At 41.5% G+C, this 26,698-nt stretch overlaps 1 protein-coding gene and 1 pseudogene across 1 annotated transcript in view; both read left to right on the top strand.

Annotated features, from left to right (window-relative positions):
• Window positions 1-26,698, top strand: part of LOC133504515 (ryanodine receptor 1-like) — a 144,299-nt gene that overhangs the window by 79,236 nt on the left and 38,365 nt on the right. Inside the window, exons 54-76 of the mRNA XM_061826813.1 lie at window positions 697-775; window positions 860-949; window positions 1,091-1,231; window positions 1,312-1,389; window positions 1,477-1,552; window positions 1,629-1,752; window positions 3,467-3,582; window positions 3,655-3,722; window positions 4,001-4,122; window positions 4,486-4,535; window positions 7,017-7,077; window positions 7,159-7,285; window positions 7,376-7,484; window positions 7,564-7,645; window positions 8,177-8,307; window positions 9,494-9,814; window positions 10,269-10,509; window positions 11,654-11,741; window positions 13,175-13,267; window positions 21,465-21,635; window positions 21,726-21,785; window positions 23,955-24,089; window positions 24,338-24,450. Coding sequence (XP_061682797.1) covers window positions 697-775; window positions 860-949; window positions 1,091-1,231; window positions 1,312-1,389; window positions 1,477-1,552; window positions 1,629-1,752; window positions 3,467-3,582; window positions 3,655-3,722; window positions 4,001-4,122; window positions 4,486-4,535; window positions 7,017-7,077; window positions 7,159-7,285; window positions 7,376-7,484; window positions 7,564-7,645; window positions 8,177-8,307; window positions 9,494-9,814; window positions 10,269-10,509; window positions 11,654-11,741; window positions 13,175-13,267; window positions 21,465-21,635; window positions 21,726-21,785; window positions 23,955-24,089; window positions 24,338-24,450 — 2,676 coding nt within the window. The remainder of the gene's footprint in view (window positions 1-696; window positions 776-859; window positions 950-1,090; window positions 1,232-1,311; window positions 1,390-1,476; window positions 1,553-1,628; window positions 1,753-3,466; window positions 3,583-3,654; window positions 3,723-4,000; window positions 4,123-4,485; window positions 4,536-7,016; window positions 7,078-7,158; window positions 7,286-7,375; window positions 7,485-7,563; window positions 7,646-8,176; window positions 8,308-9,493; window positions 9,815-10,268; window positions 10,510-11,653; window positions 11,742-13,174; window positions 13,268-21,464; window positions 21,636-21,725; window positions 21,786-23,954; window positions 24,090-24,337; window positions 24,451-26,698) is intronic.
• LOC133505454 (5S ribosomal RNA) lies at window positions 18,288-18,406 on the top strand (annotated as a pseudogene).

Raw genomic sequence — 26,698 nt, forward strand, 5'->3', positions numbered from 1 at the left:
GCTGCGGCATTCGCCTTGCAGAACTCCTTCCAGACCTGGGGGGAGAACTGAGGACCCCTGTCTGAGACAATGTCAATTAGAATACCATGAAGTCTGAATATTTGGAGGACTAGGAGGTAAGCAGTTTCAAAAGTAGAGAGCAACTTGGGAAGGGTCCATAATGGACCCACTTGGAAAAACTATGGTCCTCCTTGACCTACAAAGCTTGTCTCTTTGTTGAGATTTACAATATTGCATCTCAACACTGCTTACCCTCTTCATGGTCAAGGGGCATTTGGGCCTATCCCATCTTACTTCAGGTGAAGAGCAAACTAAACTAAAATGATCAGCACTCAGTCAGAGGGCGCATAAAGACATGGACAATAATTCATATTTAAATTCACACTGTCATTGCATAGGAACTGAACCCTTTGATAGAGTCCGTTTTAACCCAAATGTGAAAAATGCAAAAAAAAAATGCGGAGGGTTTTTTTTTTTTTAAAGCAAATAGCTGGGTATAGGTTCTGAATACTCCCAAAAAATGCAAAAGGTAAATTTGTCAATGCTTAGGAGTTAATCTGTGGGTGAAGTCATTACTGCATACATACAACAAGAAAAAAAAGAATAAAAATCCAGTGTTCTTTGTTTATGAATATTTTGCTTTCAATGATAATTTGTCAAGATATCTAATGATAACCCCAGCTCATTTCCCTGCAGCACCATAATCCCTGAGAGGTTGGACATCTTTATAAACAAGTATGCAGAGCATACTCATGACAAATGGGCATTTGAAAAGGTACGTGTTGAAAACATCCAATAATTAATTGTTTTTTCTATGTTAACAGTTTTTGCTCCGATGGATATATATATTTTTTTATAGATTCAGAACAACTGGACATATGGAGAGGTGTTAGACGAAGATGCGAAGACTCATCCAATGCTGAGGCCATACAAAACGTTCTCTGAAAAGGTAATAATTTATATTCTGTGAATTAGCCCAAATGTGAAAATTAGATAATTAGGTTGAGCCTAAACTCTTGTTCACTCCTGCTTCATAATTGTGTATTGACCGGCTCCCTGGTGCTGGTTTCTTCTTTCCCATATTTGTCAGGACAAGGAGATCTATCGTTGGCCAATAAAAGAGTCCATCAAAGCCATGCTGGCTTGGGAGTGGACCTTGGAGAAAGCTCGAGATGGCGAGGGAGAGGTCGAGAAGAAGGCTGCCACCCGGAAAATCTCCCAAACTGCTCAGGTACATTCAGGGTGTGTTAGGGCTTGTAGTTCAGTACCCTGGTGGAGACCAAAGGAAAGAAAATAAAACCCTGTCTCCAGGCCACGTATGATCCCAGCCATGGTTACAGCCCTCAACCAATAGACATCACAGGAATGGCTCTGTCCAGAGAGCTGCAGGTTTGTATCAGACAATTCTGTTCTTTTTGATCCCCTTTTTTTACTTTGGGCGTCACCAATATAAAGGCTACTCTGTTCACTTTACAGTCTATGGCTGAGCAGTTGGCTGAGAACTACCACAACACGTGGGGCCGGAAAAAGAAGTTGGAGCTGCAGTCCAAAGGTCAGGAGATTTTTTTTCTCTGTCACACGCTCTACAAATGGCAAGTTACTCAGCAGAAGCAACTGTCACATTTCAGGTGGCGGTACGCATCCTTTGCTGGTGCCTTACGACACCCTCACTGCCAAGGAGAAAGCCAGAGACAGAGAAAAAGCCCAGGATGTCCTCAAGTTCCTCCAGCTCAATGGATATGCTGTGACCAGGTAGCGAAAGTAGTTAGACTGGCAGAATAAAAGTGCAGATACCTGTGTAAAAAAAAAAAAAAAAGACTGTAAGAAGTGCAAGAATCTTTATGCCTTTGCCCCACAAGGAGAGAGCAGATCTTCTTCGATCCTCATCTCCATGCCGTACTCACCTTTAGTTAGATGAAGCAAACACACACACACTCAGTACTTAAGTAGAACTACAGATATTTGTGCAAAATAAAGACTAACTAAGTAAAAATACTGATTCAGCGCTTGGACTGAAAGCCTGCTGGACACCAAGTGAAAGCTGAAAGTGACTAAATTGAAAGTGAAAAAATACAGTCGTTAACCCACACCCACATATCAGGCTTGTACAGCTATACCAACTGCAACTCGCATAAACTGTACTCAATTCCCTTTATATTAAACCGCAAACAACATTTAGTACAGTTGTCAAGGGAGAAGTGACGCGCTCTGACTGCTGTAGCTGCATTACAATCATACAATGAGAGGAAACAGGGGATGAGACAGGGAAATAAAAGTATAGCGTGAGGATTTTTCACAAGCTGTTTGAGTTCATTAAGTGACTGTACTTATGGATTTTTGCAACACAGACTCTCCACGTTTTGTTTTTCCATCTACAGCTTCATCCGTGCATCCATCCATTTTCAGTACCGCTTAACCTCATGGGTTGTGAGCGTTTTGGAGCCTATCTTACGTTGCCCTGGAAGTGCAAAACAATCTTAACAAATTGTGAAATGTTAAAGTGTTTCAAATCTCCTGCTATCGGTGGCCTGGAAGTGCAAAACAATCTAACAATTGTGAAATGTTAAAGTGTTCCACAGTTTGTTATATTGTTTTGCAATTCCAGGCCACTGTACTATCCTACTTGACACCGCGCGAGAGTCGAGGGTCCTGCCTGAACTGGTCGTCACTCACTCGCAGGGCACATATAGACACGAGCAATCAGTCACTCTTACATTAACTTCATCACTGTGTGGGATCTGAACCCACGCTCCCTGCACCGAAATCAGACAAATGCATCACTACCAATCACTGACTTGCCACAGAAATTATTATTATTATAAATTATAAATATAGTTCGTACTATTGTAAAAAAAATTATATATATTATCTGTTGTTTACTGCTGTGGCTTGGTAGTCCCTGGCTGAATCTTGTTAAAATCCATACCCATATATTTTTGTTGTGAAAGCTCATATGGTATGACACAGCATTTTTGATAGGCCAATACATCTATAATGTTGAACCATTGTGACATTGTTCATCTGCGAATAAAACTTTGAATCACAGGAAAGCTAGTGGATGCCAGTAGTCCACTCATATATCTATCTATCTATATATATATATATATATATATATATATATATATATATATATATATATATATATATTACCCCTAGGTGTGATTGTGAGTGCCATTTTTTTATTTTTTCATTTTATTTTAATATTATTTTTTTATATGTGCGCTGCAATTGGCTGGCAACCAGTTCAGCATGTGTCTCGCCTCCTGCCCAAAGATAGCTGGGATAGGCTCCAGCCATCCCACAGCCCTTGTTAGGAGTGGTTCAGAAAATGGATGGATGGATACATATATGGTTGATCTCTTTATTACATTCAGTACCCATTTTGATAACTTGGTGCAACAACAAGAAAAAGAAATTAAATTTCTTTCTAAGTTCTAATTTCTCTCCCTGACTTCTCTGCTGTCAGGGGCATGAAGGATATGGAGCAGGACATCTCATCCATTGAGAAGCGCTTTGCCTATGGATTCCTACAAAAGCTTCTCAAATGGATGGACATTGCCCAAGAGTTTATCGCTCATCTTGGTATGCAAGACAGAGATAAGTTCAAAACATGAATGTTGATGTCAAGCTCGTTCATGGTGTTTCTTTTTACAGAGGCTGTCGTGAGCAGTGGTCGAGTGGAAAAATCACCTCACGAGCAAGAGATCAAATTCTTTGCCAAGGTGCAGTGGTTGGTCAACAAGGGTCCATAAGCCATAGCTTGGGGCTTGAATTATCCTCAGGATCATAATGGTGTCCGTGGAAAATATTATCTCCTATAAGGGGTTCCTGGACCCCAATAGTTTAGGAACTCTGCTTACACATATAAAAAAAAACGAGTTTTTTTTTCTCTTTTCCTCAATTCTGCAATTGACTGGTGTGTGTGTGTGTGTATATATATATATATATATATATATATATATATGCATTTTTGTTCGTGAAACTGTGTTTTTCCCCACAGATTCTCTTGCCGCTTGTGAATCAGTACTTCAAGAACCACTGCCTCTACTTTCTCTCTACTCCCGCTAAAGTCCTGGGAAGTGGTGGACATTCCTCCAACAAGGAGAAAGAAATGATCGCGAGGTACGGCCACAGTTATTGGAATCTCTAAGGTTATAGTGGAAATACTAATAATCTGTTCCCTTAGGTGTAAAAGCACTGTTTTCAGTCACCTTTTAACATTCTTCCCTGACACACAAGTAGAAGTTCACTTGCACTTGTCACACCTGAGTAGTATTTGACTTTAGAGGTTCCACTGGAAGATATTTTAGTTGCATTATTTTAGATTCATTCTTAGTTAAATATAAAAAACGAGTGTGTGATGTGTCTGTCTTCTCCCTCTTCCATGCTGCTCCTAATGTTGGCTTTCCATGTCAACTCAAACATCTCTCCTTACCTGGTTATCTTCTCATCGTCCTCCTCCTCTTATTTTCTTCTCCGTGTCAGTATCTTCTGTAAGTTGGCTGCTTTGGTGAGGCACCGAGTTTCTCTTTTTGGTAAGCGATCTGCATGGCATGAGCGTGTCTGTCTTTTTCTGCATCTTCTTCTTCTTCTATGCTGATTACATTGATTTCGCCCTCTTGTGCTCTCATCTGATGTTCCTCTTTCAGCCTTATGCCTTCTTGTTTTCCCACTAACATCCGAGGTGTAATTTCAATTTGTGTTCTCTCAATTGTCATCATGTAAGATGGCATTAGCAGTGAGCTTTAATTGCACTCTACAGTACGTAGGATTTCGTCTTTGAGATCAACTTCTGCAGTAGTGAAAGTAGTGAAAACCGTTTATTTCATTTGTTCATTTCAAAAAGGAAAATCCATATATAGAGTGTATCCTCACGTATTCATAGCACTTGATTATTTTACGCCCTTATTCCAGAATGGAATACTTTATATTAAGCTAAGTGACATGCAGTGAGGTTCATATTGGTGAGGCACTGAGTTCAGAGGAATCAGACATAAAAACATGAACCCAAAATAGAAGATATTCTTATATTTAAATTTTGACCTTCATTTTGAAACCATTCATTTTAAAAAATCTTTTAGACGCTTCAGTCAATTGCACACTGCTCAACAATATGAGAACAAGAAAAACTAAGGAAAATTTAATGAGAGTCAAATCATAGTTATTTTTCACTGATCTGTTTTGACCAAAAGCACGGGGATCTGTCACGTGACATCTAGAGTTCTCTGAAGTACGATTCAACACTGGCACATGGTGGTTGACCCACCGTACATACCAGACTCAGACTCCACTGTGAACTTTTAGTTGCATTTCTAGTAAATAAAGACTAAATGTCACACACTTTCATTAAATATATTAGACTGTCTGTTAGTCTGGTAAATGTCATTGAGTGTCGTACATGTGTAATTAAACCTGTATTATTGGCGTTGTAATGAGCAAACACTAATTTGTCTTGTGTGAAACCGTGGACCAATCACACCCTGTCTGAATGGATGTGTGCGTGCCTGCAGGGTCTGTTGTGCAATCACGGTAGCGATGACTCAATGTGTCTCCGTAGCTGCACTTTTTATGTAGTTGTAGAGGAAATATGAGCTTTCAGGTATTTCAATTATGAAATCATTGAATTTATTGAGTCGGCATGGTGGATCAGCTGGTAAAGTGTTGGCCTCACAGTTCTGAATGGATGTGTGCGTGCCTGCAGGGTCTGTTAAGCCATCATGGTAGCAATGACTCAACGTGTCTGTAGCTGCACTTTTTATGTAGTTGTAGAGGAAATATGAGCTTTCAGGTATTTCAATTATGAAATAATTGAATTTATTGGGGTGGCATGGTGGATCAGCTGGTACAGTGTTGGCCTCACAGTTGAGGTCCCGGGTTTGATCCCGGCCCTGCCTGTGTAGAGTTTACGTGTTCTTCCTGTGCCTACGTGAGTTTCCTCCGGGCATTCCGGTTTCCTCCCACATCCCAAAAACATGCAACATTAATTGGAGACTCTAAATTGCCCCTCGGTGTGATTGTGAGTGTGACTGTTGTTTGTCTCCATGTGCCCTGGGATTGGCTGCCAGCCAGTTCAAGGTGTACCCCACCTCCTGCCCGTTGACAGCTGGGATAGGCTCCAGCATGCCCCGTGACCCTTGTGAGGATAAGCGGCAAAGAAAATAGATTGATGGAGGCCTTTATTGGATTGGATTATTAGACCATGGAACTAAAATGGAACAATTTAATGTTATCATAAGGTTGTTTTTACTATTCACAAGCAGTGGAAAGGAATGACCATCAGGGGGCAGTGCGGCTCTGCCTCACTTGCTTACCCTGACCGCATGTTACTGATTAATCTACACCCTTGTTCAAATTGCATCTGTTTTATTATTCACTGTGATTTAATTTAAAACCTTTTTTCCACAATTCATGTACTGTATGACTTGTGAAACTGTTAAACACATTTTCCTACATGCGTTTGGGAGATTTTTTTTTTTTGAGTGTCAGACGGAACAAAGTTGATGCTGTATGCCATAATTTTACAGTGACACAGGGTGGGGCCTTGGACAAAAAAAACCAAAAAAAAACAAACAAACAAATATAAATAACCCAAACCTATCTGAAAAACCCTACCAAATCAAGTCGATGCTGCGTAAAATGTAACTTTAAAACAGAATTAATACTTTGTAAATACTTTTCAACCTACATTAGATTGAATACACTACAAAGTGAAGATATTTGATGCTTAAACTGATAAACTTCATTCATTCATTAATTCATCATCAGTACCGCTAAAGGCTGTGGGTGTGCCAGAGCCTATCGTAGCTATCTTCGGGCAACAGGTGAAATCCACTGTGGATAAGTGGTAGGGAAAATGGATGCGTGGATAAAAATACGGCATTCGAACAGGGGTGTGAGGACTTTGTATTTCCAATTGTCCTATGTTAAGTCAAGCTACAAAAACAGAGACGCTGCAGTTAAGCGAGTTAAGAGTAAATAAAGAAGGGTACCTCTGACCTCCTACCTGCTGTTCCTAGGAACGGATGCAAGCGCCGTGGTTAACTGCCTTCACATTCTGTCCCGCTCGCTGGATGCCAGGTGCATCTCCACTTCACATCTTTAGTTTCATGTGCTTTTGTTTGGCAATCAAACAGATTTATTCCTGTCTCACCCTCTTAGGACTGTAATGAAGTCAGGGCCCGAGATTGTCAAAGCCGGCCTGCGGCAGTTCTTTGAGAGTGCTGCTGATGACATTGAAAAAATGGTGGAAAATCTCAAGCTGGGTAAAGTGTCCAGTCGCAACCAGGTGACAAACCACCTTTAGAAAGTAATAAGTTCAATACAGTACACATTTGTGAATTGTGCTGAACAAACTGAGCCTCATTGCTTGTTGCAGGTGAAAGGCGTGGCGCAAAACATTAACTACACCACGAATGCTCTGCTGCCCGTCCTCACGTCTCTGTTCGACCACATCGCTCAGCACCAGTTTGGAGACGATGTCATGAGTGAGTCCTGTCCTGTTGTTGTCTGCAAGCCGTTATTTGTTGACAGCCAGACTAACACTTTGACTTTCCTTCTTTCCAGTGGATGACTTGCAAATCTCCTGCTATCGGATAATGTGCAGCATCTACTCGCTGGGCACGGTAAAAACGCCACATGTTGAAAAGTAAGTGGAACGCTTTACCTTCACTCCTCTGCCTTCTTTTCCTATGCTTTCTTTTTCACACCTCCTTTTCTTCATCCTCTCACTTCTCTCCCTCCTCTTCATCCTACCCTCCTGGTCTCCCTCCTTTCTCTTCATCCTCCTCCACCTCCTCTTCATAACACTTCTCTTTCTGTTCCTTTCATTCTTCTTCCACCTTTCCTTTGTTTAATCCCTCGTTTTCCCTTCCGCCCCTCACTCCTCTCCCACATCTTCCTCCTCCGCCTCACCCTCCTCTTCTTCTCTGCTCTCCTTTCTCTTCCTCTTCATCCAATTACTCCCTACATTCCTCTTTGTTACTCATTTCCTTTTCTTTCTTGCCCTCCTTTTCTTTCTCTCCTCCCCCTCTTCTTGTTCCACTTTTGTCTCCTCTTCTGCTTTCTTTTGTTCATCCAATTCCTCCCCTCATTCCTCTTTGTTTTCCTTTTTCCTCATCTTCCTCCTCCTCCTCCCCTTGATCCTCTTTTTTTCCTTCTTCCTCATCCTCCTGTTTAGACAGCGTCCTGCTCTTGGTGAGTGTTTGGCCCACCTTGCAGCTGCGATGCCGGTCGCCTTCCTTGAGCCACACCTGAATGAGTTCAATGCATTTTCCGTTTACACCACCAAGACTCCACGGGAAAGAACCAGTGAGTGTCACGACAATGCCTAATCACCCTTCAAAAAACAATCACTCTGAGCAGGGTAGGTGGGAGATAATTTGGCAGTGGGTGGCATGCATGTGTGACAGTATTAATTCACCTGAACATCTCCATAGACATCCGCTTATAGGTTTGGTCATTTGGTTGTTGGCCACTCCCAATTGATACACACAGCCCTTGATTATGTACACTTACTGGATTCTCCTCTTTTATGCACCTAGATTAAATTACATAAAGTTGCATGTAAGTCTTTGTTTCTAAATACATTAAATCTTTGAAGGTAAGCGTGAAAATATGTGCAAAGAGAGCAATTCAGGACTGTATTGTAGTTGGTTTTTTTATAGTGTGAAACTCTTTTTCAAGTCATGTCTACAATTCATGTTTTTTTTTTTCCGGCTAATGTCTCTTCTGTGTTGACCTGCGCATCGTAGGCTCACACAGCGAGCCTACGATGAGTTGGACTGCCCAACTGGCAAATGATCTCCCACTCGCGGCTAAGGTAGTGTTTATTCGCTGTTAGCAGGCTTGTAGACCTGAGGTGGCATTGGCTCCGTCCAATACTCCACAGTGCACACACATGCACCCACACATACTGTAGATGGACACAACATAGACACTGAAAGGAATTTTCAGTGCTTATTACATTGTGTAACACGTAAGCTAATGAGTTAGCGAGCTAAGAAACTCTGACTGTGCCTCACTCTGAGTCGTCGTGTGTGGGTCTCCCCAAATAACGGGAGACGACTATTTTTTAAACAAAACCACAGGGGCACATGTTATTCAGCAAGCACCTGACTACAGACACTGCCTTAAACGGATAGCATACTAGTGAATGTGTGGCGATTGACAGGTGAAGCCCACACAGTCCTGCAGTTCCTGGGCGAGCCTTATTTTTCATGATTTGAGGGTCATTTTACTTACTTAGTGGTTTCTTTTTATTATTATTATTATTATTAATTCATGTTTGGAAGGCTTTTTAAAAACACTATCTGTGATGTCAAATGTACATTTAATCTGCCTATTAGGTGCATGTTTGAAGATGTACTGGCACTGCATAGTCACAGCCACTACATAACCGCATCTGTTCTCTGCTTTTCTGTATTTATTTGCGACTTGTTGCTCCATTTCCTCACAACAACAAAAAGAGTCTCTCAAACATTTTTGTGTCCTCTAGTTCTGGGTCTTCCCAGCCAAGTGGAGGAATTGTGCCCTGACATCCCAGAGCTAGAGATCCTCATGAAGGAGATCCACGATTTGGCCGAGTCTGGGGCACGCTACACTGAAATGCCTCACGTGATCGAGATCACGCTGCCCATGCTGTGTAATTACCTCCCACGCTGGTGGGAGAGGGGCCTGGAGAACTTCCCCGAACTGGAGGGGCAGATCTGCACCTCAGTCACATCTGAGCACCTCAATCAGCTCCTAGGTAGCATCATGAAGATTGTAGTCAACAACCTGGGTATTGATGAAGCGTCGTGGATGAAGAGGTTGGCAGGTCAGTGGAAGCTTGTCTTCAGATCAGATATCCAGATCAAGTAACAGAATACAGTAGAACATTGGTTCAAAACTTTTGGTTCCAAGGATTCCTCACCCTTCTGGCATTTCCAACATAAATGATCTTGCAAACCCAATACAAGGACAACAAGGATTACAACAAAAATAAAACTAAAATTGGTGTAGTATGGGACATTCATTTTCCATAGCTCTTATCTTTACTAGGCTTGCGGGCGTGCCCTACCCTATCCCTGCTATCTTTTGGCGATAGGCGTTGTATACCATGGAATGGTCACCAGCCAGTCGCCGAAGAGACTTTCAATAAATCTTTAAAACATTTTCTCATGACCTGATATGGACCTTGATTTGAATTTATTATTACATTCACACTTGGAATTTTATTGTACACTTTCCTCATCTACACAAGATGAAATTTGGTACCACACTGTGTGCAGTGTTTGCTCAGCCCATTGTGAGCCGGGCCAAGCCGGAGATGCTCAAGTCCCACTTCATCCCCACCATGGAGAAGCTGAAGAAGCGCTCAGGCAAGGTGGTGGCCGAGGAGGACCATCTACGCATGGAAGGCAAGACGGAGGTGGATAGCGAGAACGGAACCATTCGAGACGAGTTTGCCGTGTTGTGCCGGGACCTCTATGCCCTCTACCCTTTGCTCATCCGCTACGTGGACAACAACAGGTAGACAAGTGAACATCTGTAGATCTTTTCTATATGCTTTGTAAATATCAATAAAGAAATAGATATTTTTGACAATTACAGGTTTAAAATACTGGTTTATCGATCCAAAACCTGGAATGTAAACCTGTATAGCGGAGGTTAGGAACCTATGGCTCGCGAGCCGTACCTGGCTCCTTTGGTGGTTGCATATGGCTCGAGGAGCACTCATAACAACATACTGCACATGTGATTTCTGCCGTGCAGAGAAGGTTTGGCCTAGTCGGGTTGCCGTAGTTTGGTGTAGGAGGCAATGCAAATGATGCAGAGACAGTTTTTCCTAGTTGGGTTGCTGTAGTTTGGTGTTGGCTGTAGATGTGCGCAGGCACAGAAGGGTCGAACGCCGATCCGGTTAGAACAAGTAATTATGGAAACGCTTTTGACAAAGGTTGTTCAAAGAAAAAAATACAGTATGATGAGTACTGAATTTTTCAACAAGAATGGACAGCCTTTGTGGAGAGGGAGGGTTATGCTGTGTGTTTAAATTCACAGATGGGGAGTATGCCAAAGCATTCATACTCGACATTGCCAAGAAACATTTTGACAATTCGCATAAAGACAAGATAATCAAACAAATAAAAGACATGCCTTTGTTGGCAAGAACTGTTCACCATCGTACCAGCATGATGACAAATCAAATTTATTTACGTTCACAATGAACGGATGGAAGTCTCGATGCCTGCGTGAAGCTTAATTTGACGATCTATGAACTCCAAAGATCAGCAAAACCCTGCAGCACTAGCTGTCGCATTAATGTTAAGAAGTACTTTTGTCATCATTGGTGAGCAACAGACTAACAATGTTATTTAAAATAATTCTGAGACTTGTTGTACTCTAAAAGTGTTGGTCTTACATAAATGCGTGAATAAACCTGGACTTAGTTTTTAAAATACTGTATGTCTCTTTTGAAATTACATTTTAAAATATTTGGCCTTCATGGCTCTCTCAGTCAAAAAGGTTCCCGACCCCAGCTGTATAGGATACATGGTCTTATATATAAATTGTCTCACATCCAGTTGAAAGATGCCAATGAAGTATTTTCTGACCTTATACTGAGATTCATGTGAAAGCTTTGTAATCAACTGACATCATCGCTGCATACTGGCAGGGCGAGATGGCTGACGTGTCCCGATCCTGATGCAGAGGAACTCTTCAGGATGGTGGGCGAGGTGTTTATTTTCTGGTCCAAATCTCATGTAAGTTTTGAGATTGCCTTACACCTTACCTATCCTTTGTTCTTCTTCTGTCAGTCCCGTGACCAACACACTCACATATGCACTTGAGCAGAAGTTCTGATATTTTTGTGAAAAAAGAACATTGTTTTTGTTTTTCTGTTTGTCACTCTGAATGTATGTGATATTAAATTGTATTTATAAATAATATTTTGATACTATAATTCAGTATTGTTAATGTTTTCCAGGCGCCACTGTGGTGCAACTGGTTAGGGCATTGGCCTCACAGTTCTGAGGACCGGGGTTCAAATTGTGGCCCCACCTGTGTGGAGTTTGCATGTTCTCCCCATGCCTGTGTGGGTTTTCTCCGGGCACTCCGGGTTACTCCCACATCCTAAAAACATGCATTGATTGGAGACTCTAAATTGGCCTTAGGATTGATCGGGAGTGCGATTGTTGTCTGTCTCGATGTGCCCTGCGAGTGGTTGGCAACCAGTTCAAGGTGTACCCTGCCTGTGCCCGATGACAGCTGGGATAGGCTCCAGCACTCCCACAACCCTTGTGAGGATAAGCGGCTCAAAAAATGGATGGATGTATAGATGTGATAAAGTACATCAAGTAAAGTACAAAGTACAGTGTTCACCACGATCCACTCAGAGCTGTCCATGTTGGTTTTGCGATGAAGCTCTACAGTACAATGAATGGTAACTGAGTACGTAGTTGCAGTCTGTGATTGGCAAGCATCCATCAGCTTGCCATTCATACAGTATACGGACCAGCTACACAGCAAATCCGACATGCACACCTCTGAGTGGATTCATCCACTGGAACATTATAGACTGTAAATATAGTTAATTTTTGACATTTTATTCTATTTATATGGCTTGAATCAGCACAGCAGCATGACTAAAACCTGGAGATGTATTCTTGGGCGTGAGGGAAAGCTGTGCATTCACATCTAATCTGTTGCGAGGTGTGTAAGATTCTTTAGCTCGGCAGAGGGCACCGATGTTTTTTTTTTTCTTTACTATATCGCAATGGCTAACAGTTTAGAATACAAGGGTACAGGACAAGTTTAAACATTTAACTAATGTAGGATGTGAGAGGGGAGCAATATTCTGGCTCAACAGCAACCATTGTACGTTAACAATCCCAGAGTGCTTTGTACACTCAAAAACAGTCCCTGCAAACTAAAACAATCTTTTTTTTATTTAAATGAATAATTTATAGATACGAATTAATGCTGTATTTAAAAAGTAAAGATCCGTCGTTGTGTTTTAAAATTATTCAATTCAAGTATAATCAGAGTTCCCTTTATGTGCAGTAACAACAAATTTGGACATAGTTATGTCCCACTGCTGCTAACATGTTTTGTGCATTTGTATGTGTGTGTGTGTGTATGTGTGTGTGTGTGCGTGCGTGGGTGTTTGTGTGTGGGCACATGCTTATTTTTGCAGAATTTCAAGCGCGAGGAGCAGAACTTTGTGGTGATGAACGAGATCAACAACATGTCCTTCCTCACTGCCGACAGTAAGAGCAAGATGAGCAAGGTGCGAGAGGAGACACACACACAGACACGCACGCGCTCCGATGTACACGCAAAACGCAAAAACTTTTTATTCAAAATTAAGATGGATTTACACTGCGCGGTTCATGTGGCACAAATTCCTCTTATTATTACATTTTTGCTACCAAGTGGTACAATTTGTGTATTGAATCAGTCGTACTCTAATTTATGAATCCTCACCACCAATTTAATATGTGTGCTAAACAAATTAAATGATTACTTGCATTGTATTAAGTGTACATAAACCATTAAATATGATGTAGCAATATAAAGAACATTAAATTTAATCCAAATGTGTTACATTAGCAATATATACTGTACAATAGAGCAGTTGCTCGCAACCTTTTTATATCAAGTACCACAAAAAAAATAGCTTGTATCACCATCACAACCACCATTAAAGTACAGTATCTTAGTCTGACTGTTTATTCCTAAAAACTATGATTCACATTATTGTAGGCAATTTTCCAGTTTGAAAATTAATACTGTCCTTAAATATAGGAAAATTTAAAAAATATACTTAAATTACGAGTTAATAACAATGGATTGCAGAAAGGATAAATAAAAATGGTTCCTCTGTGAATTTTTCAAAACAGTTGTTCATGATTAGATGCAAATGAAGTAACTTAAAAGTTAAATACAACTAGGCAGTGACTCTTTTGCATACCACTATTTGAAAATAGTCCATTAAATTTAATGTAAATACGACTTTAGTACATTAGAGGCATATGGATCATTGAATAGAATATGAATACGGCATTATTAGATAAATTTTAAATGTGCTCCAAAGGAAGTGTATAGATCAATATGTAATGAATATTTCAGCAAATTAATTTGAAGCTCATTTTACATGAAAATACTGCGGATCTGAGCGAAGGCTTGTGTATGAGTGCTAAATCCAAATTGGACATATGCAGTGTAAATCAAGCCAAAGATATTTCAGTCACTCCACATGCCGTAACACATTCAGGAACTAATTTCTGATCAACGTACTAACATTTTCACATGCTATAAAGACAAAACATTCTCATGTCAACCACGTGTCTTTTCTGCTGTGGATAAGATGGCCATGTTCCTGGAACTGAACCAGCCACAACCTTGTGTTCTTATTGTGTGCGTACAGTGCTTTTGAAAAGTATTTACACTGCTTCACTTTTAAAACATTTTGTCACGGTATGGCCTAATTCCAAAATTCAAAACCTCTTTCCCTCAAACGTCTACACACAACACACTGTAATAATCCATCAATCCATTTTCTGAGCTGCTTGTGCTCACAAGGGTTGGGGGAGTGCTGAAGCCTATCCCGCTATCTTCAGGCAGGAGGGGGGGGTCCACTCTAGACTGGTTGCAGCCAATCGCAACACCGTAATAAAATCCTGAAAACGTTTTTTAGTTGTTCTGACATTTATAATAATAAAAAAAATAATCGCATTTACGTAAGTACATTATTAGAGGAATATTCCCTAATAATATTAATATTAATAAATGAGAAAAGGTGCTTAACAGCTTCATCAAATTACATGTTTTGAATCAATTAACTGCTGGCGCAACGGCTGACCCGCACTGATGGTGGCTAACACACCTAGAGTTTATACTGTACCTACGTTCATGGATTTCCCAATGACGTAAAACCAAATGCCCACATTTCATAAAAAATGGCAAAAAATATTGTCGCCAGCTGACTCTTCCACCTGCAAAGTGCTGTTCCACTTCTAACATTCTGTTACAGCTTGGATTTTTTTTTTTAAGTGACAATCACTATTATAACAACTGCAATCGTTGTGGTGCAATGGTGACTTACATTTTGAATAATTTGTTTTTGTCTTTGTCAGTTGTAAAATACATTTAGTTGCAGGGCATCACTTAACGATACAACAGCAGGCATATGCTTTTCGTTTTGACTTCTAAATGTGTTTTGATCAAAGCACAATATTCTGATTCAATTACTTTTGGATTTTATATTTATTATTATTATTTATTATTATTTCATCCAGAATAAAAGCACATGCTCCTTTAGTTTGTTAGAGGAGTCGTACGCATGTCAGAGCTTTTCACATTTTACTCGTGACACTTAACTTTCCCGTCTGCTACAGAAGTCAATTTCAGATTTACAGTGTGCTATATTTTTTCAAAGAGATTTACAGCCAGTGTCAGACTTCAATAAAGTGCCTCTTTGGTTGTTGTGCACACAGTAGGTGCTTAAGCGCTGTAGTTGGGCCAGAAATTATTATGGTAGAATGTTGATAACGTCAAGGTGCGCAATTCAGACTTGTGCATGAAAAGGAAAATATGGCCCTTCACAAGTGGGCAGTACACTGCTGCAAAAAGCAGGAACTAATTGACGACCCTCCTTACAAAGATTTGTAATTACCTATATATGCAACAAGATGGGGGTAAAGCCATATTTTCATTTAAATAAAACCCCTCAACTCACTTGATACAAAAGTTCCTTGACACCCAAACCCTATTGAGCTTCTCATAATGGGGTGCTGAGTGTCAAATCTATATGAAGAAAACAATGAATTTATTCCAATGGTGAATAAGGCTTTAACATAACAAAATGTGGGAACAAAATGTGAAGCACTGTGAATACTTTCTGGATGTACTGTAACTCATGAGAAGCAATTCACTTTCACACTACTAATAAGACAAACTCCCAAAAGTGTTGTTTAGAGGTCGTTTGTGGTGGTTGAAGACAGATGGTGGCGTATCGCTAACTGTGCTCTCTCCTTGTATCCTGGGTCGGGGTCGGACGGCGGGCCACTAGGCCGGAGATGGAGAGGTTAGACTGTGTTTGTGCACGAGCGCTAGGCTGACAGCATGGGCACCTCTCGGTTTGGGCCAGGCTTCTCGTCAAGCTTCGCGCCGTGGACCGCCGCACTTGTTACGACGCAGACCTTCACTATCCTCCACGCGCTCGCTTGCACGCACACACACACACATGCACACCTGCACACACACACACACACATACACCAACATGCATGAACGCACACACGTTTTTGGCATTCCACAAATTACTGTCCAATTAAACCATGGATCACTAAATTTTAAATTTGAATTTTTTTCTTCTTATCCAAAGGAGGAACAAATAAAACAATAATGACATGTACACACATACACAGAAAAGTGAACTGATTATATTACGTTACCGTACTTGAGTTGGACTAATTTTAGAGCAGATAACAACAAGGGTATGACTATCACAAATCAAATTTTTAAACATAATGAAACATTCACATCAGCAAAAATAAAATGAACTTCTAATGTAATATAAAATGCACCATAACACACATCACAAAAGCTACATTTTAAGCACAAGATGGGAGCTGGCATTAGAAACTAAGATGGAAATCAAAGTCCTGTGTCTGTGTGTGTTAGCGAGCCGGGGTCTGCAGTGGCTTGATGAAATCTCTGTGCTGTTGTAGATTGTAGTGGCCTGATGGGGGTCATGGCGCTCGGCTAAGAAGTTTCACGTCAGTTTTAAGCGTGCCCTCCTGCAGCCGAGCGCCATCAACCCACTTTGTTTGATTAATAAAACAGTTTTTATGTAGATAGCTGGGGGTAGGGGGAGTTGTGTTCTTATGTTAGATTTCTTTCAGCTTTTTATGTAAAAATTACTCTGGTGGACTCTTCTTTGTTTGTCATTGTGAACAACATTGGCTTTGTGTTTCCTTTTTATTCCAGGGGTGTCCAAATATTTTCCTCTAAGGGTCACTTTCAGAAAAGTCCAAAAATACAAAAGCCACTTTGACAGCAGTGTCTTCTTCTTTTCCTGGGAGATCCATGTTCCTCAGAGGTGTGGCGCCTCCATCATAGAAAAACTGCACATTTTACAGTGACCTTCTACTGTGGGCATCCTAAAGCATACCTGTAAAATAATCATGCTGTTTAATCAGCGTCTTGATATGCCACAACTCTGATTTGGATGGATTGGAGGTGTGGAGGAGAAGTGCTCATTTACGTAGACTTAAATAATACTGACAAATTCCCCGACAAAGAAAACAGTCTTAGATCTTTGAGTTCAGTTCCTGACAAATAGGGGCAAAACAAAAATTGTTTCTTTTTCTATTTTATTTCAGTCTTTACATTCAGTCAATATTATAACATCAGCCAATGTAATCAGAGTAATTTCTAAAATGTGGACTCTGCCATCAAAAGATGGAGATCCTGCTTGAAGTTAGAAAAGAACTCAAGAAGAATCAGTTCAGTGAAAGTGAAATCAGACAGAATAATAATTGAGGAAAAACAATTCATTGTCACGTCCCATCAGAAACGGGGGTAGGACCCAAATGCAGGAACTCGGAAGACGCAAGGTAGTTCAAGAAAAGACACGTTTATTGTATGCAGCGGTCGGGGATCGAGCAGGCAGTCCGGTGCAGCAGCGGTAGTTGTGACGTCGGGCGAAGAGAACAGATGAGCGGACAGGCAGGAGTCGGTACACGGGGAAACAATCAACGCAGGCAGAAGTATCAAGGAGTCAGGCTTACAAGGTTTGTCAGAGAATGGACGGAGGTCGGTACACACAGGTTCAGTCAGGCATACGAGAGTGCTGGAACGGGACATAAAGCTCAACGAACTGGCAGAGGACCAGTCGTCACCGGGTCCTATATATACGGGGGATGATCAGCCCGCATGAGGCACAGGTGTGTGCCTCCCAATTAGCGCACCGCACGGGCACCCGCACAGCTCGTGCTGAAGCGGCAGGATCATGACATTCATATCTTTGTTTTATTATGTTTTTACAATGTTTTTACACCGTACAATATTGTTCCAGTGCTATTTTCTTATTAAATGTATCTTCCAAAAAATGTTAATGTTCTTTGGGTAACTGGAATTTCCATTTCCATTCGTTGCATTAGGGAAAGTTGATTTGAGACAGAAGTAAAGGTTCTATCAAGGTACAACCACATTTTATTTGTAAAGTGATTATTTGCATGTTTGCATTTTTATAAAAGCTATATATAAAAACAATGTTTTTAAAATAATTAGTAGTTGTAATGAACTTACAGCCATGCTACTCTTAGAACGCCTGATCTCGTCAGATCTTGGAAGCTAAGCGGTTTTGGCCCTGGTTAGTACTTGGATGGGAGACCGCCTGGGAATACCAGATGCTGTAAGCTTCTCTCCTCGGCTAAAATGCAGAGGGGTTTGCGTCAGGAAGGGCATCCGGCGTAAAACTGTGGCAAACAAATGTGCGTTCATCTGAGATGACACACTGTGGTGACCCTTAACGGGACAAGCTGAATGGAAAAGAAGAAGTAGTAGTCGTAATGGTTGTAAGGTCTTTGACACCCATGGGGGATGTGGATCTCAGAAGCCATCATCTTTTTAGACGCACACACATTTCACAATGCAAAAGAAAAAGAAAAAGATAAAGGGCCATATCTTAATGAAAAAATTAAAACCAATAGGGTTGCGGGACATGACAAATGTTATTTTTGGTATTGGCGAGCCACAAATGACTCGTGAGCCTGACTTTGGACACCCCTGTTTTATTTGCACTGAAAATCCACGTCATCATCGTTTGCTGTTACCACTGGATCTGTGCAAGGTGGACTTCAAGGAGGTTTTAAAGCTAGTGTTGATTGCAGGTGGCCTCCATTGCATTTACTAACTGGACCCTCCTCCCCTTTCACGTCTAATTCATTGACACTACTAAATACCTTCAACCATTGATTATCTAATCACGTGTTTGTCCCTTTGTGGTTTTAAGACAGGACACGTGTGTCCTTCGCAACTGGGTGAGAATTACTGTAATGGCCATCTGATGCCTGATTTCATGGCCAGACAGCAGACGGTAATGAAAACCGTAAGCCTCAGGACAGAAGTGTGTGAAAAGAGCTCCATAGTCTTTGAGCTTAAGCCAGAACCTTGAATGTACAACGCATCTGGAAAGTGTCCATAGCACTTCAATTTTTCCGTCTTTCGTTTTGTTGCACCCATGATGCAGACTTTAGAGCAATTGTCAATTATTTCTTTATACATAGTTTTAACCCTCCCACAGATTTAAACTCAGCAAAACACACATTGTAAAGTACTCCTTAGTGCCTCTTTTCATTTGCTAGCGGTCAAGGATTGGGATATTGTTGAATAACATCACTTTAAAGAAAAAAAAACTACGGTCCGATTTCGTCTAATCTACGTTTGCTAGCTTAATGCTCCCATAAAATGTGGGACACATTTGTTGGGTTAAAAGAAATGAGCAAAGATATACTTTTGAACCATCAAATAACTGCTATTTTAGCATGCAAAGGGCAGAAACAACCAGAGAATAAGGCTGCAAATACTGTGTTTCTAACAGTTAAGTGCCCATTAGAAGGTTGTTGGGACGAGAAAGTGTACCCGTAGTTGCTGCTCTGAGAAACAACTGTTCAATTTCTTGTTGAGTCATCTCGTGTGCATGCTGTGCATGATGTGAATCTGGCCATCACATAATAAACTTCTCTTGTTTCCCACTTATTTGGGGAATTTTCAGACTTATACAGTAGATCCTTTTCAAGTGACTTCAGATTAATTTCAATTTGAATAGTACACACATCAATAATGAAAGGTTTAGATAGATTAGAAGTTTGCATGATGCACTATGCCTTAAAGTCTCTGATTTTTATTGAACCAATATCTAATTGGCCTGCATGGCACAGAGATTCTTTGTCCAGCAAACAGAGGATCACTAGTTTGTATCCCCACACAATTGCATGTTGCCATTATCTCCATCGGGAAGACACTTAACCCACACTGCCTACGAATGAATGAGTTTGGATGTTTGCTGATGTGATTCTGTGCTCCTTGCGTAAGACTGCCCCAGGGAGAGCTTACCACCACCATAGTGTGACTGAGGAGTGTATGAATAGTGCATGAACTTTTAAAATGTCTTTGAATGCCCAAAAAAAAAAGCATTACATGTACTGTAATGCATTCTATTTATTTTCCCAGTACAATAAAAAATTCTTCCTTTGCTTACAAAAAATGCATTGATGCTATTCTAACCAAGTTTAGCTTTTTTCAAATTTAATAGGATTTTGTAGAGATTTAGTTGAGAAACAGTGGCAATGTCTGTCTTGGTTCATTGATAGTATATATACAAAGTCTACACACCCCTGTTCAAATACTGTACTATGTTTCAGTGATTTGAAAAAATGAGACCAAGATAAATGATTTACAAAAACATTCAAAGCTAAAGTTACCGACAACTTATAAACGAGAGTATAACCCCTCTCAAGAGGACTGCTGCCAGAACCCAAGCAATGTGTGGAGGCAAGCCCGACTATATCTAGTTGGAACTTCTTGACCACACACACTAGCTTTGCCTCCTTCCCTGCCAGAGAGCTGACATTTCACATCCCTAGAGCCAGCTTCTGGAGCCAGAGATCCGATCGCTAAGGTTCCCTTCGGCCACCACGGAGGTCACACTGCAGCCGAACCCTATGGACCCTCCTACATGTGGTGAATCCATGGGAAGAGGGACCCACGTTACCCTTTCAGGCTGTACCTGACCGAGCTCCATGGCAGAAGGTTCACCCACCAGGCCTACGATCCCCACCTTCAGGCCTTGCTCCAGAGAGGGAACCCGGTGACTAGACTCTGGGAAGGGGGAAGCCGAGATCCTTTTTTTTTTTTTTTTTACTCGTCATAGGGGTTTATGGAGCCGTTCTTTGTCTGGTTCCTCACCTAGGATCTTTTTGCCACGGGTGACCCTATTAGGGCCGTAGAGCTTCGCTCCTTGGGTCATTGAAACACACAAACCCCTCCACCATGGTAAGGTGATGGCTCAAGGACGGGTGTTCATGAATCACTTTCTGAAAAAAAAAAAAAGGTATTTGAACAGAGGTGTGGAGACCTTTTATATCCACTGTATCTATTCCAGCGACTCTTTGTGGCAGGCAAAACAGTTCAATGCGTTTCCACTAGATAACAGAATGTACAGTTGACCTGTCCACCAAGCTTTGCCTCATTTTTATTCTTGTGGTCTCTCAGCTGCTGCACTCATATTTTGATATTACTATGAATGATATTGTAATAAAGTATTGCTCCTACTTTACCTTTCATTAGTGATTCGATTAGAAATTACAGGTAGTGCATCTTGAAGTTGTATCTAGGGGAAATAGTCTGATGTGTCTGATGTCTACGGAAACCAGTTAGTACCAGGTCGACATGAACGTTGCTTCTTCCCTCCTCTAGTCTGGAGGCTCTGAGCAGGAGCGTACCAAGAAGAAACGACGGGGGGATCGCTACTCGGTGCAGACCTCACTCATCGTGGCAGCACTGAAGAAGATGCTTCCCATCGGCCTAAATATGTGCTCCCCTGCAGACCAGGAGCTCATCAATCTTGCCAAGATAAGATACTCGCTGGTACTGTAATCCCTTGAATGCACATTGAGAAACTGCGCGGATGCCAATTTATTAGTGACATAATGGAGTAAAAACTGTCTTTTCTCATAGAAAGACACAGATGAAGAAGTAAGGGAATTTTTGCACAACAATCTTCATCTCCAAGGCAAAGTAAGTCAATTACTGTTCATACACAATCTTATACACAAACTTTCAGCAAAATTGTCCGCCAATTAATCTATCCATTGTCCAAGCCACTTTCCTTATAAAGTGTTGCGGAAGTGCCAGAGCCTAACCCAGCTAACATCGGGCGAAAGGCAGACTACACCCTGAACTGGTCACCAGTGAGTCGCAGGGCACATATCGACACCATCACTGAGCAGGAATTGATCCCAGTGGTTTGTATCACCACTCCATCAGTGACTCCCACCAATTAATAAATATTAAATGAATTATTAAAATTTCTAAATTTGACTTGACAAGATTTATTAAAGTTAGCGTAGCTACATTAAAGAACTTCATCATTCTATTAAAATTGTACCTACTATATACTAGGGTTAGGTTTTAATCCATCAGGCAAATTCACCCCAATTGGATCCCAAATGGGCCAGACTAGCTGTGGCCTAATATGCTGTATATAAAGATTTTTTTTTTCCCTTTTTCTTTTGGTGCAAATAATATATAAACATAGGTGGCACGGGGGTGCAACTGGTTCGAACGTTGGCCTCGCGGTTCTGAGGACCAGGGTTCAGATCCCTGCCCTTCCTGTGTGGAGTTTACATGTTCTGCCTATGAATGTGTGGGTTTTATCTAGACACTCCAGTTTCCTCCCACATCCTAAAAACATGCATTAATTGGAGACTCTAGAGTTCCTTCCTTTGCCCGAAGTTAGCTGGGATAGACTTCAGCACTCCCGCGACTCTTGTGAAGATTAGCGGCTCAGATGATGGATGGATGGATAGAATGATTGAACAACTCTCTTTAATTTCTATGTTTTGTTTAATAAATTTGCTTTTCTGAAATATGTGACTGTTTAATTTGAATCCCATTAAAATAAAATACATTGTTTTTCGCCTGACCTTTCACATGTTCTGTACGTAGTAGGACTGTGAATTTCAAAATATGTCAAGGGCAGAGCCCGGGATAGGAATGTATGCATGACTCCAACATCAAGGGGCAGTTGAAGAAGAGAGGTTTATTTTCAGGCAGAGGGCGCTCTGCGGGTGTCACGTCCCATCGGAGCAGGGGTAAGACCCAAATGCAGGACTCGGACGATGCAAGGTAGTTCAAGGAGAACATTTATTATATGCCGAGGTCGGGGATCGAGCAGGCAGTCCGGTGGAGCAGCGGTAGTTGGGACGTCGGACGAAGAGAGCGGATGAGCGGACAGGCAGGAGTTGGTACACAGGAGAACAATCAAAGCAGGCAGAAGTAACGAAGGAGTCAGGCTTACAAGGTTGGTCGGAGAACAGGCGAAGGTCGGTACACACAGGTTGTCGATCAGGGATACAAGTGTGCTGGAACGGGACATGAAGCTCAACGAACTCGCGCCGGTCAGTTGTCATCGGGGTCATATAAATACACAGCATAATCAGGCTGCATGAGGCGCAGGTGTGCACCTCCCAATCAGAGCAACCGCCGACACCCGCACAGCCCGGGCTGGAGCGGCAGGATCATGACAGTGGGTAGGCACTTCAAAAAGGCAACAGTATCCAAATCATGAGGCAAAAAGGCAAAGTCAAAAAACACGACAGTGTCTAGCTTACTATGAGTTAATGATAAGGAACAAGGGGGAATGTGACGATAAGGTACAACAAATTGCCAACAGAGACACAAGGTTTATATGCATGGTGTAATTAGGGGAGACAAGGCACATGTAGGGAGGCTGATCACAGGAGCATGTGCGTACGAGACAAGGCGATGACCACACCCAGAACAAGATAAGAGCAAGTAAATTAAAAAAAAAGTTTTGTGTTCAAATAAAGTGCTTAGCTTCAGAATAATTCAATAATAAATAGCAAATACAGATAATACTTCACGTTTTGATCATATGGATAGAAGTAAAATCATGCATTGTAAAAATGCATTATACCTGCGTAGAAGGGATTTACAGAATTTTGATCTGAACTCTGGCGGCACATATTATACATGTGTGCACGTTATACAAGGGAAATTATGGTATTTCAGTATAATGTGTATCATTTTTGTGCCCTTCCAAGTTTGGTGGTGCATATGAGATTGTTCTATTGCAAAACTGCATGTGCCTTTACATAATAAAAGTGAGAAAATCCCATATTGGTGACCATGAATAATTACATACAGCATATGTGTGACTTGCAGGTGGAGGACCCAGCCATGCGCTGGCAAATGTCTCTGTACAAGGAGATGTCTGGAAAGGCTGAAGATGCTGAGGAGCCAGAGAAGGTGGTCAAAAGAGTCCAAGAGGTGTCTGCTGTCCTTTACCACATAGAGTTGGTGAGTAAAAAAGAATAATCTATTACCAGATGTTTCTTGGTGACTAGGCTTCATCTTCATTTGATGAATAGTACAGTGGATTTACCTTTTTTTTTTTTTTTACAGTATATTGTTTGTCAACACAAATTTAGGGTTGTACTCCATTTTTGTTGTCTCTTCACATTATACTGAAATAAAAGGCATTCTATTCTATTCTATTCTATTCTATTCTATTCTATTCTATTCTATTCTATTCTATTCTGTTTCAGACAGAGCATCCTTTTAAGTCTAAGAAGATGGTGTGGCACAAGCTGCTGTCCAAACAACGCCGGAGAGCCGTGGTGGCCTGCTTCAGGATGACACCCCTCTACAATATCCCCACGTAATGATTCCTCTGATACTATGGTTCTTAAATTGACCCCTCCGTGGATATTGCGCAATCCGCGTCACTGACCAATCAGAGGCCAGAGTTCTGCATAAACCAAAGCCCGTTTTTGCTCCCGCCATTTTCTCAGACAACATTGAATGGTCCAGTATAGGTTTTGTTAGCGTTTTATCGCGTATTTGGGTTATTTAACAAAAAATATGGTTAAGAGGTGTAGTCACGGACTTTGTAATAGTGACGACAGGTATCCTGAAAAGCTAGTTGGTGGAGTTCGATTCGTACCCTTTCCAAAACCGAAGACCCAGTACGAAAAATGCCTTCGATGGCTCAAACTTTGTGGAAGACCGCATCATCAACTAAATCCATCTAATATCAACCGGAACACATATGTTTGCACGAAGGTATGCCCTATATTTGATTTTCAATACATGTCTCGTATAAATGAATTCGAAGTTCTTCGCGAGCATAACACTGCTACGTGTGAACGATTGACACACTTATTCTTTGTTGAGCGATATTTAGTGATGATCGGACTGCACAAACGTGTCGCTTTCTTGCTGGCTCGCGGCCAAAGCTTAACCAGACTGTGTTTGCACGAAGGTATGCCCTAAATTTGATTTTTAATACACGTCTCGTATAAATGAATGAGACGTTCTTCGCTAGCATAACATTGCTACGTGTGAATGATTGAATGAAATCAGAAGCATGGCGTCTCTCTCAGTTAAGAATGTATTATATTGTATTTGCCATTTTTTACGAATTGTTTGTCTTACGTCAGCGCACGTGGCGTGACGTCACTTCAGGAGGCGTAGTTAAGTGCCCTGTACGGAGGGGTCAATTGGGGTCCCTAGATCCCCGAGGAGCCATAGCTTGGTGGTCCCCAAATAATTGGCAATAGATTATTTCCTTATCATTTAAAAAAATCTATGCCTACGTACTGTATTGTACAAGAAAATACATAAATTATTACTCCCCCCTACTTTAGAAGCTCTGACATGGTTATGACATATCAATGAAATCTGGCATGCCTGCATGAATAAAGTTTCCAAAACAAAGGACATATTATAAAAGGTGTGAAATTAGATAAATTTTTAAACCGTACAGACATACAGTTTTGGAGACTCAATGTCTCATGATTTGTAATCGAGCAGTATTGGACTCAACCCTAAAGCAGACGGAGGCGGACGAAATAGTTAATAAAGGTTTATTTGGCGATAGCATTGCGTCTGTATCTCCACGGCGTGAGGCTGCGCCATAGGAATAAGGAGCATGCAGGAAGGGGGAGTTTGAGCAGATGGATGAGCTTGCCACTGTGGTTGGAGTGCGCAACAGAGCAGGAGACATGGGCAGACACTGGAGGCAGAAGAGAGAACTAGAGGATACGTTTTTACACGGATGACCAAGTAATCTTTTCAAACACAAGAGTTTGAATGCAAGGGTCGGCCTGTATACGATGCCTATATCTGGCAGGCTTAAATGCAGCCTGTCATGAGTGCTGATTGAAACCAGGTACATGGGTGAGGTGGTGATGATTGCTAGAGAGGGAGGGAAGTCGAAGCTCCACAAAGGAACTGCAGGGTACTAAAAAAGACAGTACCTCCCCGCAATAGACACCTCCTGGCATCCTTCCACGCTTTCCAGGGAGGGTCACATAAATATCCCTAACAAGAAAGTTGTTTTATAGAAGTTTGCGAGAGATTCCTGAATGTTCCTCCAGAGATTCAGGAACATTGCCCCGAACCATACTCCCCCGAGTCCACCAGCAACTTAAACCCCCTCCCCGGGGACCAAACATCTAGGATGAGAAATAAGGCTGTGAGTTCAGAGGGTTAGTGGAATGGAGGTAGCCAAGATTCTTATGGTGAATCCATATAATAAACGACACACACCTCCATTCGTCCAGTGTGCAAACTCATGATTTTCTAGCTCATAATTCTGTTTGGACTGTGAGTGGTGCCAGGAAAGGAAGGCACAGGGATATAATTTTTGGGATTAAGGATCCCATGGGGAGAGGACAGCCCCAGCACCAGTGTCAGAGGTGTCAACCTCCACAACTCACAGGAGAAGAGGGGTCGAGATGTCTCAGGATGTGGTCACAGGTTAATACCGTTTGAAGGCTTGGGATGCAGCTAGGGTCCACTGAAAATGAATTGCTGGTGGAGGTGAGAATGGTAAGAGCTATGACCACTTTAATGTAATACCGGATGAATGCACGGTAAAATCTGGGCTTGGCCCTAGGGGAATT

This window comes from Syngnathoides biaculeatus, chromosome 8 (assembly GCF_019802595.1).
Source record: "Syngnathoides biaculeatus isolate LvHL_M chromosome 8, ASM1980259v1, whole genome shotgun sequence".
Classification (NCBI taxonomy): Eukaryota; Metazoa; Chordata; class Actinopteri; order Syngnathiformes; family Syngnathidae; genus Syngnathoides; species Syngnathoides biaculeatus.